This window comes from Bombus fervidus, chromosome 16, assembly GCF_041682495.2.
Source record: "Bombus fervidus isolate BK054 chromosome 16, iyBomFerv1, whole genome shotgun sequence".
NCBI classification, from domain to species: Eukaryota; Metazoa; Arthropoda; class Insecta; order Hymenoptera; family Apidae; genus Bombus; species Bombus fervidus.
In genome coordinates this window covers 7,347,521-7,367,161 of record NC_091532.1, presented here as the reverse complement: position 1 = coordinate 7,367,161, position 19,641 = coordinate 7,347,521, and the positions used below count along the sequence as shown (strand labels likewise).

The 19,641-nt window shown below is 39.7% G+C and overlaps 1 protein-coding gene across 9 annotated transcripts in view; it reads right to left on the bottom strand.

The window, feature by feature from the left end:
* Positions 1-19,641, bottom strand: part of LOC139995443 (agrin) — a 385,320-nt gene that overhangs the window by 188,492 nt on the left and 177,187 nt on the right. For 6 of the 9 annotated variants that reach the window (XM_072018917.1, XM_072018913.1, XM_072018912.1 and 3 more), the window contains one exon: positions 19,423-19,455. The exons of the other annotated variants lie outside the window; for them this stretch is intronic. In XM_072018917.1, coding sequence (XP_071875018.1) covers positions 19,423-19,455 — 33 coding nt within the window. The remainder of the gene's footprint in view (positions 1-19,422; positions 19,456-19,641) is intronic. 9 annotated transcript variants of the gene reach the window in all.

Here is a 19,641-nt window from a genome sequence, read left to right as displayed (position 1 = left end):
AAGGCTGCCTAAGTTGTGCCGTAACTTCCAACGACTACTACACGTAGTAATACACGGCAAATATGCTACACTCGTGATATTTCCGAATGAATTACGTTTCGTTAAATCCTTGCAAGAATAATGGCTATAATTAACTTGTGTTTCTATCGTTAATGAACTAGTTTACTAAAAATCAGTCAGATTTACTTTTTATACCGAACACATAAATAGTATTTAAAATCGTACGAGTCGATAATGTTCGTGATAATTTATAATTTTAATCTTTGCAATATTCTTCATTATTAATCACTTTGATGCAATTCTATCTTCAATGGAAACGTAAGCGGAGAAGCGTCCAGGTTTCTATGCACTATACACGTAAGTACATTATGTCAATCTGATTTTTCCGCAGCAAGTAGTTTGGTACTATCTCTAATTGGGAATAATCTCCTAGGAAACTGATACGTTGCTTGTCGCGTGTAAACGAGCACGCAGGACTCACACGCGCGGTATCGTTTCAAAGGCTGAAACAACCAAATGGAATGGTGCTCTAATAAAAAATTATCCCTAGGCTATCTCTCTCGGTGTTTCCTTATTGTTTCTTTCAAAATACAACACGCAAGCATGCGTCTTTTCCCACGTTATATGAAATACAAAGCATAATAGAATGACCAAAGTTGATCTTTAATAGTCATAAAATTTCAATCAAATCCTTTTTGAAAGTTCCCCACGTTGATCGTGAAATTGCTCCAACCCAATTGCCCAAGTTTCCACGAGAAAACTTATAACCGGAAGATGATTGTGAGTCAACTTAATGAATGACATAGAAACCGTCTTGTTTCTAATCGCTTGTCCTTGTTCCATTATTTCTAAAGTTTTCAGTTTTGTAGCTCCTAAATTGCTCGTTCTTTGCAAGTTTTAGCGCCATTTTTAGCGATTTCGCGAAATTTTCATAGGAAGAAATTTGAAGAAAATTTGGAGAAACTCGTTTTGCTAATTCTTAAAGCATCGAATAATTTATGGTCGCTGGTCGTTATGAAATTTTACTAGGCAAGTTTTAACGACGGTTTTACGATTCCGTGGTCGATCTGTGTGATTTCGTGAGCCGTTGACATCCTCTCGACGATCCACTTCAACGAACCTACCTATATACTCTAAGGGCAGAGATTGAGATTCTTCTACAGTTCTAAACTCGCTCTACGTGATCTATGTGATTTGCAAATACGTGTCTGACGAATATTGGAGGATTTTAATATTTCATATAAAGAAGAGGCGTGTTAATAAATGATATGTCGAAGCTTAGTTAATTTAACGGATGCAAATTTTTCATTACGAACATTCGGTTCAAACTTCATGCTCGAACTTCCAATTTAAGCTAGCAATGACTAATTCGAACTACGAATTCAAATATCTAATTTCATTAAAAAAATTCAGATCTGGAATCTGAGCTTTAGGTTGGATGTGGAACTTGAAATTTCGAAAAAAACATAGGATTCACATCCCAGATTAGCCTCCTAAATACAAATCAGATTCTACTTTAGATTCAACTTGGAAGTTTAAATATTTATATGAAATAAGTTTCGATGTTAAAATTCAAACTGAAATTGCAGATTGAAGCTTCAGAATTGCTGCACAAGGAAATTGCTAGATATGCTACGAGGTCGGAAGTATAGTAACAGTAATAGGTGTTCCCAGTGAGATATACCTGTTATTTATCAATAAATTGTTCGAATACACCGTGTACAATGCGAGACCCGAGATTCGCGTTGGTTGAGCGCGCACTCACCGAGATTAGATCTTGCAGTGTCGCTTTTGAATAATAAATCGCCTACAACGTGGAAATAAGTGGGGGAATTTCCACGCGTGTCGAACAGCCACTACGGTTCGTATCGTAAATAATTTATCTTGCTTATCCTACTGAAAACAATCGGAATCGACGATCTCTGCGACATTTTGAAGATTTTCTATCCGAATGTACGTTAATTTTTATATCAACGTTACATTGCCCGTTGCGCCGTCTTAATTAACATACTTTGCACTAAAAATTACTTCATTGCCTAGTCTATTTATTTAGAGATCTCTTTATTTAGAGAATTTAGAGCAACGATTAATTTAACGTTATTTGACAACATCATTTGTAGCAGTCACAAGAGTATAAATTACCGAAGGATTAAACGGTAATGGATCGATACTAAAATTTAATATGAGTTTTAATGAAATCGTTGTTGAATTTCCATTTGCGTTCGTAAAACAACATTCGGCGATTCTATAGCAGAAAATCCGTAAAACAGCAGAATCATTGCATCAGCTACGCTAATTAATCGCCTGGTATAAATATTAAGGATAATAATTCCAAAAATGAAGTTTGGAAATGTTCTGACGATATTCCTCGGTTGATAGTTCTGTTTATTTTATCCGCCGTTTGAGATTTTTTTAATGGAACACACGAGAGTTGTAGATTACAAAGACATTGTTATCCATACGAGCTGTCTCTCGACCCAGCGCTCTTCATAAGAGCGTACAGTGTATGACACTCGTGCATATGACTCTTACAAGATTCCATTGAAAATTATACAACGATATGGTTCCATCGTCAGATGCGAGCAAAGTATCCAGGAACAAATATATCAGGAATTGGCTTTCGTTCAACACCCTCGTCATTATTTCCTCCCCTTGAAGCCTGTTAGACAAGAGTTAACGAGAAAATTTCACGATACCGTGTGTGAACCTGTACGGTGCAAATCCAGTGCGAGCGTGTGTACAGGCCACACGACACAATGAGAAGTTGGTCCCATTGTGGCGGACGCCTTGTTGGACATCGTTCGCCGGAAATAAAGGGTAACTCATACCCTGGGGGCGAGTGTTCGGCCTCCTGGTTCTCGAGGCCGCGGGTCGAACGGAGAAAAAGGGTTAACTCGGTCCAAATACTCTTAGCGCGAGCCAACTCGTCGTGCTAGTCGCCAACTTTCCTTTGTTTTCGAAACCGGATGGCCTCCCTCCTTTCCCTTTTGGTGCCGGGCAGCTCCGGCCGGCAGACGGTACATGAGACAATGTCTCCGCGGAGGAGCCTGAGAAAGCCTTTCGCCGGGAAATAATGACGCGACCGTTTGATTTATCTCGAGCCACTCGCTGCTCCCTGACCGGAAGACCTTTCCGCGCGGGAGATTTATATTCGAATTCGTTGAACGCCAACCGGGGATCACGGATGGGTGGGGGGATTCTATGAATTTCACCGCCGTTAAATATATTTATGCTCTCTTATTGTTATTCGTTCCGGGCTGGTGGAATTTTAACAGTGCCACTAGGGTTCTGTTAATTGCACGTGGAGCGCGTTAAAGCGACAGCGGCTATTTGCATTGTTTTCAATTCACAATTTTAATTCATCGATTATTAATGCAGGGAATCGATAATGCTTTATGTTATCAGATTTGTTATATCGAACAACGTGATGTTATCTAAAATAAGTAAATTGGTCTTAAGATCTTTTTACATTTTCGTGCCAATGCTGCATGTTTCTCTTTGCAATACAATAGTCAGCGAAAATTCGAACTCTACATAATAGTAACTGCGAGGTAACTTCTCCACTTCCCTTCGCTTTCCAGAGATAATATATATATATATATTTTTTTTTTTTAATTCCCGAGCGAAAATCATCCGACACAGGAAGGAAGTGGAGAAAAGGGAAGTGTAAATCTCAGAAACTGAATTCAGCTAGTAGGTGCACTTGAGTTTCTGGCCAAGGAACGGAGGCAAGGTGTACATATAAATCGAGCAACTTAAGCCAGAATAATAGACTATCGATTCCATTCTTGCGATACGATGCCGCTCTTCCCATTGGGATTCGTTGCTTTATTTCTCACCTTTATTTACTGGAAAATTAACCAGCAACGTTACTCGAGCTGGTCGCTTCGACTTTAGCAGTATTCCCTAATGGAGAAAAACTTGAATCCTTTAACGTCCGCCATTTAACATTCAACGTTCGACGCTTAATTTACGGCAAAGATTTACGGGTTACGATTAATTTCTGTAGTCTCATTGATACAATGTACAGGATGTTTTGCAACTGGTGGCACAACCGGCTAAACGGTGCTTCCACGTAGGAAAATAAATCGAAAATATAGAACAAAATTTTTTCATATATCGCTTCGTTTCCGACAAAATCGAGTTTGAAAATTTGTCGAGTATACTTAAACTTGGCTATATACTGACTATGAGCAAACAATCAACAGGAGGTTATTTTACATGCAAAAACAAGTCTAAAATGTGAAATAAAATTTTTCCATTTAATGCATCATTTTCAAGAAAATAAAATTTCGACACGTTTAATTAAGACCTAGTCCAATGCACACGCGTGATACGTTTCCAAATTTATTTTTCTCTCGAAAACGAAGTATCTTATGAAGAAATTTTATTCAACATTTTTTTTATTCAATTTAACCTTCTGTCGATTATCGATTTCTATTTAGTGCGGAATTAACGAAGTTCAAGTATACTTGTCAAATTTTCAATCTCGGTTTTCTCGAAAACAAAGCGTCATGAGAATTTATTCTACGATTTCAATTCATTTTTTCACGTAAAACCATCCGCCAATCGATTGTATCACCGATTACACAAACCTGTATATGTAATTCTTTCTTTCATTCTCATATACTATTTTTTTGGATGTACAGTATGAAAATATTTTCCGATAGGAAAATATTGGAAAGGAAAGAAATTTAAAAAACTGCAAAAGTTTTATGTATCAAAGTATGAGGCTAATTAGGCAGAATAAAGCAGTTAAAGGGTAAGTAATTAAACTAATCAAGTAGTGAACGAGTGAAATTCGATTAGCAGCGACACTACTTCCCACGTAGGCTAAGGCCGTTCATAACGAAAGGAAAATTGGAAGTCAGCTTTCTCCCTCCCTTTCTCTCTCTCTCTCTCTCTCTCTCTCTCTCTCTTTGCTTCTCTGGTTTCTCAATTGTGCCATGCCTGATACACCGGGTCTCAGTCGTTTACTGAACAAACGGAGGCAAAGCGTGGCATTAGTTACGAGTAAAGTTTGTAATATACGATCGAGTGTGTATCGCAACGCCGCGACGTAATAGAACCGCAAGACTTAAGTAGAAACTTGTTGAGAAAGCAAACTCACGCTGTTACGTTTAACGTGTAAAGCGTTGACGGTAACGTCGCGGTAATGGTTCGCAATCTCTGCGTCAAAGAAACGCCGTACATCGCCACTGTTCGTTATTTCTTTATTATATCTAATTACTTTCGTATAATTCCTTTCATGTCTGGAGAAACATTCGGCCTTTACGAAATGAAAACAGTACTTTTTAATTCTTCACATACGGAAATGTTCATCTCATAAAGGACTGTTTTTATTAAAGCAAACCATATCTTCGCGTAACGTCATATTTATTCATTGACGCATGAAGTAGCTTTTAATGAATCTACTTACCGTGAAATTTAACAGAACTTTGTTTTAATAAAGACAACCTTGCTAGGTATAGGATGTACGAACACTGTTACGACTGTCTGACGTATTAATATATCCACTCAAAAAGAAAAACAGGCACTTCGCTAAGCACGAGTTTTTACAACACATCTTGCTAGGCTATTCACGCTTCGTAAAGAGTATGTTCTTTTCGACGCATGTAGCCAAAGTTTCGATTTTCCTTTCGCGTTGGTTACGAAATCCCTTTGAACGTCTATAGCTCTTTGAAGATCGTTTCGTTGCACGGTAGTTCTAACCGGCAGGGAGGAGAGGTGTCGATCGCTCGTGAACGCCGGCGTTTTGCTGTTTTTTGAAAAAAAAAAGAGAGAGAATCGAAAGAGCATCGAAAGAGCAACGCACGTTATTTTTCTCCGTTGAAAAAAGTCTGAGAACCCCTACCAGTAACGTCTTTCTTTCTTTGTTCTCTTTCCTTTTTACCATTTATTTCTTCGTATCTCATTTTTTTCGTAATTCACCGTTGGTTCCGTGAAACGAAATGGGAAGCCACGCAGAAGAATAACTGAAAGGAAAACTTAAATTGACGAAATCGTTAAAATCGAAAGCTAAAACAGGTGACTTTTGGAAAATGGGTTAAGGGTGAGAGAAAAAGAGGGGTAGATTTCTACAGGAAGTACAGGTTTCCACGAATCATTACGTATATCCGATGCTCTTGGCCAGATAACGATTCTTACCGTGGCAAGTAACGACCCCGTTGCATTTTTAAGCTTAATCGATATCGGACGGAAATTTATCGAAAAAAATTCTTGTTAAGGAACTGGTACGTTGACCCACTTGTTTTCCTTATTCAATTGGATACTTCGATTTTCTTCGTCATGACGAATATATCGTTTCGCTGAATAAACGTGACTGGTCTGAAACTAACTTTTGATAGATTAGAACTATTACATAAAGTGAAACAATTCCATTATATTCATTTCGGTAGTTTTTTTTCATTTGTTTTTTCTTTCATATCTATTACGTAATTATAGAAAGCCAAAAAGGTAAATGTTAGATGTAGAAATGAAAATGCCACAAAGTTTTGAGTTTCTGTGTTACCAAAATGCTGATACGTTACAGTACTTGCTAGGTTTTAGCAGATGAATGTATATGTATGTGTATACACTTACAGAATACAAGTGAATATTTTTCTTATGATATGAGCATTCGTATTCTAAATTTCAACGATTTTAGAACACGTTATAAGCAGTTCAGAATTAAAAAATAGGGTCATGAAAATATTTTGCAATAGTCGTGCAAACTTACGGAACTATTTTTAAATTATCTATGTATTTGTTGATAAATAAATTACCTAAGGCACATCATATTTTTATCGAGCATCTAAATTCAATTATCGTAAAACTTCGGAGTTTCTAAAGTACCGCGCGCTTTACTAAACGATACACCACCTCGAGTGCATAATCCTCTAATTATTTTGAACGACGGATAGAATTAATGTTGCGCGGGTCGCATTAAATAAATTAGAAGCGATTTCTAGCTGCGTTTGCCACGAGATTACGAGCAAAAAGTTTCGACCATTCAATTCCATTCGCGCGCGAACAGTTCGCGTATTCGAATTCTTTTAACGGACCAAAATTTGTCCAGCCCATGTCAGTTGGAAAAACGTTCATTTTCAAGAAACGAATAACGACTTTTAATCTGAAGAGAATCTTTATGCGAAATATCAACGAAAACTACGGCTGGTTTCGGTGCTTCGTTACACACGATCGAAAACCGATAAGTTCCGGAAATCACGTCCGTAGCGACGTGTGTCACTGTTGCCGTTCGAGCCTCTGGAACGACGACACGACGCCGCGACGAACGTCGTCTCTCATGTGTGAGTCCTGTAATCCCTGGCAACGCGGGCGCTCGAGTTCAAAACAGCCATTTGCACGAGTATCGCGAGCTCATAGCAGAAAAATTAATCTCATCAGGAAGAGAAGTGGATAAAATTGCCACGGCATCGTTGCGCCCGCTTTCTCTCTCTTTCTCTCTCTAACCCCTTTGCCCCTGTTTCTCTCTTTCTCTCTCTCTTCACCGTTTTTCACTGGAGAAACATTAAAAATTTTTTTGTTAATATGCACGAGCGGATGAACGTTCTGAAAGTTCTGTTTGATAGCGTCCTCGTTGGAACGTTAACGAGTGTGTTTCGTCAAAAAGTGAAAAAAAAAGAGTAACGCGCTATCTGTCGATTTGTTCTCGTCGTGTCGCTTCTAGCGATTTCTTTAACCGTACCAATAATTTCGTTAATTCGAATTTTATTCAAGGCATAGATAGAACATGTTACTTTATACGCAAAGTTATGTACTTTATACAATTTCCGAAATTCCACAAACATCTAATAGACGGACGAATTTTAAGGCAATAGGTTAAATTCAAGCTTCAAATTTTGGATTTTGAATCTCAATTTTCAAATTTGCGTTACTTGAATATCTATATATATGACAAACGATGATATTAAAGGATAAGTGGTAATCCGTACAAATGCTGCCGCTTTAATTCAGACCAAGCGTTACAGGGAACGATACACATGTAGCTAACACATCAAACATAGTCGACTTGGCCTGAAGCAAGCTGATAAAAGGAGGTTGACACGTCATTGGTTCGCCTGTCCTCAAGCTCGTTAAAGTGAGGTCGATATTACCGAAAGAGGTAATGCAGCATCGACCTTAATGAATACATTAAACGAGCACACGTAAAATGCTCGATCGATAGGGATCGATCAAAACCAAACCGCTAATTAAACGCGACACGAAGACTCTTACCTTCGGTGACTTATTTCTTACATGCAGGAGACCGTATTTGAAGGAAAATACTTTCAAGTCACGTTTCAGACTTATGACTTACGAGCTCACGTTTAGTGTTTAGTGTCACCTTTGCATATCTCATCTCTTTTCCTTCCCTTTCTTTCTCTTCTTGCTTTTCCACTTGAATATTACCAATACTACTAATACCTTGAACTATACTTTATCCTTATATCCTTGCTCTCTTGGACTTTCGATAAATTTTATTGGCAACTTTTTTAAAGTCAATAGAAGAGGAATTATGATATTAAATAGTAAAACGTTAAGAATTAAATTGGTAAAAGTATATTTAAAAAAGATGGTTATATATTTGCATAAAATTAAACGTCTAATAAGTCGTTCATATAATTTCCATAACTCTTCTCAGATTTTAAACACACATTTAGAGTTTCATGATTTATACATTTATACATTTTTTTGTAACATCCTCGAGTTTCTAGAATATCAATCTCTATCCAATCGAGAGTTCGAAATTGGTAGTGTTGAACGAACATGAATGAAATTAAAAACTACAACGATATTCACTCTCCGTTTATGAATTTATACGTGATATTTATTTCGGCGAAAATCTGAAATGGTTCCCGTCCTGCGATACTCTCTCCAACTGCACGTAACAATAACGCGTAACCACGTTTTTCCACGCGACCTCCTGAAAATCAGGAAAAGATTTCCACGAAACGTGATCACCGCCACGGTTCGACTTGCTTTTAACAAAGCATCATTTTGACATTTTTCGCATTGTACTCGTGATGAACTTTTGTTTCCCTCGTCTTTTTTCGCTGTAAGTTTTATACATTTTTCATGGAAAAAAAAGGTCATAGATAGGACGTGTAACGAATGGAGCGAAGATTAAACGTCGGAGCTGTTCGCAGATAGCAAATATTTCGCATAGTTTACGGCGAAACCGTTTATAATATGAAAAAGAGCATCGGTATTCGTGCTTTACGCGATATCAGCGAAGGAACGTGATATACCATGTTTCGGCATACGCAGCTCAGCGATCCATTTTCAATATCCAATTGTTGCACGAGGAAAGTATTTCTTTTCGTCAGAGAATTTTCCAAAATGCGAATGTTCTCTTATTTAGTTTATCATTCCAGGAGAAACGTCGAGCGAGAAAGCGGGATCGTTTGAAAAATGCTTCACACGAGTCTCGTAGAACAAACTAGAAAGTGGATTTACGTTAGAAGATCGAGCAAGTAATCTTATTGGTCACCTTTACACTTTGTCCATTGCGTTGCTCGTTTCTCTGCGCTTTCAACGAACAGCCAATCAACGAGCTTTATATCTCTTCTTCTCTTTCTTCGTATCTCCTTCTCTTCTCTCTCTTTGTCTTTCAGCTTCTTATTCGCTTTACTCGTCGTTCTTCCTGCCCTGGAGGTACGTTAAATTCAAGAAAGTAGGATGGTAGATACGAATGGAGGATCGTCGACAAAAAGGATCGTTTCTTGGCATTGAAAACTCACTGTTTCCGTTGCCGCCGGCAAATCGCGTCTTTCTCCATCACAGAAACCTGCGATGAGCTTCCACTGCTTGCGTCGAGATATCGAGAGTCGAGCGTGCACATATCCTGGAATCGATCGCTTGCCTAGAACGGGTTACACAATTTTTGTACGGCAGAGTCTCTTCGCGGGAAAGGTCACAGATATACGAATCACATTCAACGACATCGTTGGAAAGAAAAATTGGATTTGATGAGTAAATTAAATTCGATCGAATCGTGTAGCATTAAGAACGGTGAATGAGGTAGTTACGAGAAACTTTATAACAGCAACTGTTTCTACTTTTATAGTTCTTAAAAAGGAAATTTAAAAGTTTCATAGTAAACTATAGGAACGAAAATTATAGTCTTTTCCATTTATTTCAATCGTTTCAGAATACATTTTCTTTAGACATTGATTCTATTTTACTTTATTTGGTATCTGGCTTATAAAAGATGATTTGAAAATTATATATCTATATGTCTACATTTTTCTAATTTATAGGAACAAGTACAAACGCGAAAATGTTAAATAGAAATACAACACAGAAATTGAAAAAAGCAATGAGACTCAATTACCTCGATACTCACGATAGGCGCGTTACTCGTTTAAAACGAACGATACACTGGCACGAAAATAAGTCTGACTAAACACTTCACGATCCACTTGATACAGCGGAAAATAATAGAAAGCCGGACGATCGTACGATACAGCTCGTATCATATTCTCGATCGACATCCTTACACCATGCCCGATCGAAATCTGCCGGACCCTAACATGCCCGGTTTCAATTAATTTCGGGGTCAGAATCGCATCGCGTGCCACCATTCCACCTCCCAGGTGTATTCAAATAAATTACGCAACGCGATCGAAATCGCGAAAATATCCGGTGTATGAAAATGGAAACGCGCTTCGACAAGGGGCTCATATTCGTGGGCATCATCGTTCGATTTTATCGCTAACAGGATCTCCGTATTACGTATCTGTTCGAAAGCGTCAGTGAAGATCGAGATTAGACTTCGTGACAGATATAAGGAAACGCGGGGATAGGTATCCCGTTTTCCAGAACACATACGGATTCGCAACTTATGGAGCCCTAAATCTAGCTCGATGTCCCGATAACTTGCTCGGTCTATCGACTGGAGGGGTTGGTTTTCTTCTTTGGTCGTTTGAAGAATTACGAGATCGACGACGAAAGATCCCGTTCACCCCTTCGTTTTGCCTTAAATAATAGTGGCAAAAACGTGGAGGCGTTCCACCTCTCCGCGTCCCTGGAAAGTCAGCGAAAATCGTGGAAATCGACGCGAACCACACCCACGTTCGCGGTATCTTTTTCCAGGCGACTAGGACGTCGGGGAAAATGTCGTACGGTTGAATTTCAATATATTGAACCGTGTGTCGAAACATGCGGATAGGTTTCGAGATTAGAAACGGAGTATCGAGAGGAATGAAAATTGTGTGCACTTTCGGATTTGGTTATAATCTCGGTTACGTAGTGTGCGTTTTCTACCAATACGATGGCATAACGTGGGACTGATTAATAATTCATAGGCAACGTTTAAAAACTCGTAAAGTGTAGTCTCGCTTCTCGAACAAGTTCCGGATTTATGATCTTTTTCATTTGAAACGGGCTAATGCCCGACTGCAACGGAAAAATGGCTACAAATGGAAAATAAAATTGGGCTCGTCGTATGTTTGCATAAATCCTTTTTATTGTTTTTATGCTCCGAATTTATTCGTGAACCGGCGTCCACATATTTGCGATACAAACCGCCGCGTACGGTTTCCGCTTTTCTCCTTTTTATTTGATCGAAACGTAGATACGTATGTGTATATATACTCGATACATATCTTGTTAGTTTTGTATTTGTTCTCTTTTATTGTTCCGCTTCCTTTGTCTTTTAAGTGGCATAGAATTGAAGGGCGAAAACAGAGTTTCTGAACAATTGCTGTAGAAACAAGTATCGGCATTTTTCGAGGCTGGAGTCGCGTAAATCCGCCAATAACCCGATAGCTAACGTTCAGTTTGTTATATCGCCGACTTGTTCACCGCAAACACATATTTCTAACTGTGTAATTTTTTAATGGCTATTGCTTGTCCTGAGAGCGGCATTAACTTCCTGTGAAATATTTTAACGTTCTGCCACATTTGCCTTTACAGTGATCATTAATTGTGTTGTCAACTGGTTTTGAAATTAATATTCTGCTACATCTTCTTACATCGAAAGAAAAATGTGTTAATTAACTCACGAAATTATATGAAACAGTACGTAACCTTAATGGTCTTAAAATCTACCGGTATATATACGTGTAATATCTCATAATTATGTGAAATTTTGCGGGCACGATCAGCGAAACGTAGAACTAACCAAGGAAGACGTACACGGTCGGAAATCACGGGGACGCGGCGGATTTAGCATCGCAGGAGTTGCGGTAATTCGCAGACGTGATGTAACCACCGGGCGTTGGTATTACGGGCAGACGTACCAACCGCCGGCGTACTCGGTGACCCGGTCGTCGTCGTCGTTTGCTACTGGAAACACGTAACTGGAAACTATACGATTAACGCGCACGAGGGGCGACAGCGTGGATACAGATTACGCAAAAGAGGGATGGAAAACAAGATATCAGTGAAGAGTTAGTACGGCCGGAGAACGAGGGAATGAGGGAACATCGGAAGACCAACGATGGAAGCAACAAGGACACGAAAGACGATGGTGAAACCGTCCTAAAGATGGTAACAGAGAACCAGAGAACGAGAACTCGCGGGATAGTGCGCTCTAGATCGATTGTCGGCAACGGATTGAATTAAACGTTCGTGGAAGGAGGGCGTCGCGTCGGCAATAATTGCCCTGGAAATTAATCCGAATTCCGACGATTAATAAATTAAGTTTTATGTAATGATCATAATATATGATTAATCGGAAAAACGAACATCATATTTTCACTATGTATTTGGACACTTTCATGTTATTGTATATAAAATACGAAGTATGCTTTGTATAAGAGTCTTCGTTATATGCAACTAATTAATAACGAAGAATGTTCCTCTATTGTATCTTCGAAACAACTTTCGCTCGAATTGTGTCGGATGTTCAAATACTTAGGTACAGCAATGTACAAACGTCGCCTTGATGCGTTTTCCACGCTGGGTTCTATTGCCTGCATGTTCCGTTTTTCTGTACGAGTGAAATCCCGGCAGATACGCGTAAGCATCGTGGAGACAAGATTTTTCAGGGATAACATCTCGTGACAGAAAGATAACATTTTCCTAAAACCCGTCTCTTCTACGTGTCACACGCGGCCGAACGTTCGACGTATTTATATGTATACAGGATAGTAGGTCTGAAGCGGAACAATGGAATATTTTTGTTGAATCGGCAAGGTTGAAATACCATCGCGATAGAGCTACGTGGGCTGAAAGGTAAAAATTTGGAAATATTGGAATTTTCCCGAGGTTTGTTGCGAATTTTACTCAATAACATTTCGGATTGACGTAATTTCAAACATGTATCGGTCGCATAGGAGGAATTAACAAAATTCCCTGTTCGGTTGATTTCCTATCGCGTCTGCTTTTGCCTTTAACTAATTTCTACCTTAAACTTTATAAATCGTACTTTCTAATTTCTTAGAAAATCCATTATCGGCTTGTTAGTAGTTAGGTATAGTCTTCTGATCTATATTTATGTGCAACTCGGAACATGTTCTCAATGTAGAAAATGATTAATCAAGAGCGAGTGTATAAAAAGTTTACACGAGTTTAAATTAAAGTAGTACACTTCATTAAAGTTTCAACCGTTCGTGCGGCAATTTCGAAATAATTTCTCTCGTTCTGAAACAATGAGAATTAAATTAACAAAAAGTGGTTGAACTTTAAATAACATTATCCACCTCACAACGTTTTCGTGTACACAAACGGAGCGGTAGAATTTCCAGTGTCTTTTTTGTACGCTCCACCCTATACGTGCATGAAATGTACACACGTCGCACGTACACGAAGAGAACTGTAATGTACGAAACTTTGACAAGAACGCATAGATTTGCCGTGATAGTGTGTGCGCTCGCATACGTTCCTATCTACTCATATACATATAATATAAATCCGATGGTGGGATGGCTGTACGAAACGTTGGCACGTGTAGTCACCGCGTTGCATCGCGTACAAATAGCCATAGCCCTCTGGTACACGAGCATGCTACCTGTACACGATGCAGCCACGTGTACACGTATATCCATAGCCGTGTATGCCGGCTGACTCACCCGGCATTAGAATCCCAAATACCTTCTGTGTATTTGACGATACGAAAATATAGAGTAGCAAAAATTATTTGTATCGCAGCTATAGATATTGGAGCAGGCAAACGTTCCCTTTTGAAATCCTTTTACATCATTTTAATGTAGGCAAGCAACGTGCTATTACTACTCGATAATTTACATTGAACAATAATATTCGTTTTGCAACGTTGAAAGAGTAAACGTTAATGGCAGCGTATGTACTATTGGTCTGACCAAATGCCTAGCTATACTACTCGCCTAACTTTCTCTGCAGCAAATACATTTTCAATTGAAACATCAAGTTTTTCGTCCCGACTAATAATAATGCCTATTCAAAAGGCGCATTACGAAGATCTATTTATACTACTTGTCCGCAAACATCCAGGCCCGTAAGCTGGCCCGACTGTACACGATGTACACACATCAGCGGAGGCGAGGCCGAACGTTTTGTCGTACCCTCCCGGGATACGATAATTCAGCAGAAAAACCGCGAAACATTTGTCCGGTTGGCATTAATTCCGGAATTGCCGGTCGTTCCGCCGGCGAATCTGCATAAAAGCGTAACGTACCACTCGATAATTCGACCGATACGCCTGCTACCGTACGAGCAACCATTCCTCCTGCTCCTCCCTCGCCACCCCATATTCTCTTCCTGCCTGTTTAAAGTGATACTTTCTCTTATTTCAACGACTTTTTGCTCGTGTTGCGCTTCGCGTAACGGCGAGCAAATTTGACCGCGTGGCAACGAACGAAGGGAGCAAAGGGAACGGCGAGGGAGGAAGGGGGTTGTTTCGGTAGACGAAACGACGTCCCCCGTTTCGAGCGACGCCGCTTATTGAAAGTCACATTTGTTCCGGCCCCTTTCGCGCGTTGTTACCACTCTCGTCGTACATTCTGCGCTTTTTTCTCTTTTATTCTCAGGTGCACATGCATTTTCGGTATGTCTCTGCTTGGGCTGGCTTTGCACAGGGGTGGAGAGAAAGAGATAGTGGCAGAGATAGAAAGTGGTCGACGCTCGTTCCTGTTGTGATACTGTAATAGTGGTCGAAATGGAAACGTTCAAATTGAAAGAGAGGATTGGTTGTTTGCTTCGGAATTATTCCTGCGTTGAAAGAATATATACGTTAATTTCGTTAATACGCTGGAAGCGTAAAGTCCTCATTAAAAGAGGAGGATTAAGATATAAACGCCTACGATATGCTCACTAATGTACGATCAATATTCAATGCCAGATTATAGTGTTAACGGTTCCTTTTATACGCAATTCTTGTTTCTATTATTTTTCAGATGTGTTACAGAAAAGAACGAAGAGTTTGCTGCAGAGCTCGAAGTTTTCTAGGCTACGGTAGATATAGATACTAATTTTTTGAAAGCAACAAGATGGGCGAAAACATGTTGCAAAAACCGCAGGATGGTGGGAAGGTTCTTCGCAAATTGCCGGCTTCCTAGGACGTTGCTTGCACGCGAGCACGAAAGGGGGGAGCAACAATGGCTACGACCGAGCATGGCATACAGCTCCTGTGCGTTCGTTTGTTTTAATTTCTCAGCTTCTAATTAAACCACAACCACCGAAAACGAAAAAAGAGAGGAGAGGAAATAAAACGAGGAGAAAATAGGAAAGAAGGGAGAAGGAGAGAGAGGACTGCACGTAGGTATTTTTCCATACGTTTCGCGGTACAAACGGCGACGGAAACGAGCAAGGTGGACGAGGCGAAAGCACGGAGTGAGATGGAGACTAAAAACAAAAGGGGGAAATTGAAAAGAATAAAAGGCCTGTTGAGGATACGAGGGGCCGAAGGGAGGGGGAGGGGGACTAATTCAGCCGAATCGGAATAATTACGGAACACACGATATCCGGGATGGTGAGCGATTTCTATCGGATCCTCGAAGAAATATACGTCATTAAAAGCCACTCGATATCTCACAGCTTCACGACAATTTCGCAAATAATTATTGTATGAGAGACACAAAGCGGCTTTCGAGTGCCTCTTGCGTTTCTCCCAGAATCCAATTCCGTGCCGCCTCTTTCAAATCCCTTTGTCACCCACGATAATCCCTCGGTAGACGTGGTCGAGTTGACGATGTTCCTCCCTCTCCCATCCTTCCTAACTCTCCGGTCTCTCCTCCCGGTCCTTAGTTGTCCATCGGTCTCTGTTTTTCTCTCCGTCCATTGCCCCTGGTTTTGCCCGTTTCGAAATTCTATTACTACTTCCGCTTATGGATCCCATGCTCGTCTCTTCTCTTTCTCTGTCTGTCTCTCTTTTTTGCCAAAAGGACAGGCAAAAGAGAGAGAAAAATGTGGTCGAGTTAATGGAAGATTACGACCAACTTTAATTCCAATTATATCTCCGGGGATATAAACAGACCGAGAGCGACGATCTTTTCTCGCAATTTATTACATTTCCCAGGCTTCCGGTTTGTTTTAAATATGAGCGTGGTACGTCGAACGCTTGCGAACAATGCGATTCAACGGACTGGGAAAAATGCGGAAGAGAAAAGTAATCTCCCAAATAAATAATCATGTTCCGTTCGTGATTTAATAACGAATAATACGATGTCCCGCGGAATATTATTTCCGAATAATATTTTTCGTATCGCAAACACGGGATGTTCGTCCGTTTAGCATAAACTGGCTACCCATCGGATGTGTTATTAAATTTCATTCCGTAATATTTGCGAGGCTCGACTCGCGAAATTCTACTCATATTTTATAATTTCTCGCTTACAATTAAAATTTGATTTCGTTTGGAAAGCGATGTTTGAAATGGAACACTGTGTAGAAGCGTTTAATGGAAACGTCCTATTCCTCCACTATTTCGCCGTAACATGAACGTCAAAGCAAATAATCGAAGAATTTTAACTCTACAAGTAAACGTTCGAGTGCGGCGATTTCAACAACGTCTGTTAATTTAAATTATTCACATTTCGATCATCTGCAGGAAAATATTTAATAATTTCAATGTATAGTCTCGACGTACAATGCGAAGGAAGCTCCTGGAAGCCACGCACTTGCGTTTCTACGAAATTCCGCGAGTCAACATCATTTCGACAACCGCGTATATTTTGCAAACATTATTTTATTTACTGCGACAATTTATCAGCGTTCAGTTTTCAAAGCGAATCGCCGGGAATATCACGCAAATTCGAAACACTGACAAATTTTGTCGCCGGTCGATTCCACGCACAAGCGTTCTTTTTTTCCTTTGCCTGCCTGTTTCCGCTCTCTTCGCTTCGTTATCGAGTGCCAGTTCCAGTCAATGATCTGTTCTCGACACTCGGGAAATGCTAATTTCACGATCGAGTCTTCGGCGCGCTCAAACTAAATTGAAACAAAAACATGAAAGAGACAAAAAAAAAAAAAAAAGAAAGAGTGAAAAGAAGACAAAAAAAAAAGAGTGGAAAAAATCTGGCTTAAAAATCGAAATTAAAAAGCTGCTGGACGATGGAGTTTGATTTCGGTGTTGATGTAAATTGCAGAGGCGCGCAAGCTAGTTCGCCGAGCTAAAGATAAGGCTGATGAAGGTGGAACGAAAACGAGACTCGAGATAAGTAACGTTTTATGCAGGCGTTACATGGAAATGAGGGGCGAAGAGATGGATTCGAGAGAGATCCAAAGAGGTTACTTTTGAGAGAGGATTTTAAGTGTACTTCAATCTTGCTGGAATCTTGCCTACTCTCCAAACTTTGACCACAAAAAGAAAGGAAGGTCTGATTTAATATCATATGTGCTGAATGCTTTTCATTTTTAGTCTGGGATAAATCTTAAAAGGAATTCGAGACCCTTAAACATTCCTTCCAAATGTCTGGAATTCTACGTTTCGAACGCGCTTATCCTTTCCACTGTTACATCGATAAAAATTCCTATTCAAGCCTAACCTTACAACGAAATGCCAAAATCAATTTAAGAATATTACCAAACAAAGAAACCAAAGTATTCAAGAACACAAAGAAAAGAAGAAGGATACGCTCTGTTCTTGAAACGCAGAAAGGTTCCTCTGAATTCGTCAAGCTGTCTATCCAAGAATCCCCTAATCTGTTGGAACCGTGCGGATGTAGCATCGCTAGCTATGTTAGCGGCCGTTTCTTCCACATCCTATCCTTTCTCGTTTCTTCGACTAATACACGTCGAAGGGGGTTGAAAGCTGTTATAGGTCGTACTTCGGCTCCCTCGTGAAACCTGTAGGATTACCAACGTACAGCCTAATCAACCAGATTGCCTGCAATTTGCCGATCTTATCTCGCTCGCGTCCCGCTCTATTCTTCCGCATCCGCGAACGAGCGAACTTACGCGTCTTTTCTATATTCTCTACCCTTTGCTCCGCGTTCTTTTCGTAAAGGAGACACGCGTTCGACCGAATTCAAGATTGCACACCGGATGCATGAAAATCGAAGGATCCCAGAATATAAATTCTACCGGGAAAATTTGATTTTGGTAATTTCGTTTTGTGAAATTGTTGAAAATTGAATCCTTGAGAGAATGTTGATATCAAACCGAGGAATAAAAAATATTAACGAAATTAGTTTAAATTTATCGTGGGATAAAATCAAGACTAATAACGAAATGTTTGATAATAATTAACGAGAATCGACGAGTACTAATAATTGCGTAGCAACGTATCATGCAGCAACATAAAAAGCTCACTTAAGGTAATAAATTACTAGTAAAACCTAGCGACATTCATCATCGTCTCGTTATTCGCTAGTCAAGAGCTAATCATCCAGACGGTTTCTGTAATTTGTCGTCCTTATCTCGCTACATTTTGCAATCTCGATCTATTTCTACTGGTGGCACGGAGAACCCAGCTTCACGCATTACTGAAAATGGGCTTTTCGAAAGAATATCTTCCCGGTTCCGTTCCTCCATTCCGTCAACCTCCACCATCCTGTTTCTTTGCCCCGTAATGTACGTAAATCTTCCCCTGCGCCCGTGTCTCTTTTGTCCTCGGGTGCACGGGAAATCTTCGAGGTGAAATTGCAGTCGCGAGACACGAGGAAAAAGGAGAAGTAGATTTGAATAGATTCACGTTATCGCCCTCGAACCTGTTTCTGTCTCGTACAGGGGGAAATAGCTCTTGCGTCGTGAATTATGTTGAAATTACGATCGTAATAAATAACAGATCAACCGGAAAAGTTTTCGGGTATACTATTCATCCTCGTTGACCATAAAATTGATCTCGCGATACCCTTCGGTGAGTGAATGTCATCGATGACGAAATAGACACTGTTAATAATGATAGTTACATGAAAAGGAAAATATCAATTGACACACAAATATATATGTACATCGATTAGCTATTGCTGTAAGAATATTATCTAATTAGTATTATCCAACGAAAAAGAAGCGATTAAGATATAACACAAAAGAGAGACACAAGCGATAGTAATGTTATATTGTTAGATGAACACTCACCGGCATTGTTACTGGCGAAATTTAGATCCTTACCTGAAACAGAGGAAGCAGACATTGTTAACATGATCGAGTATCGTCAAGGATCGTATACAACATACTACTGACATCGATTTTAAGCCACGGTACTAGACGCAACATATTACATTAGAAGGGAACGCTATTCACGCAACTAATTAATTCTCCGGGCTGCTCGGCGTATATAAATTAACCAAAGATGAA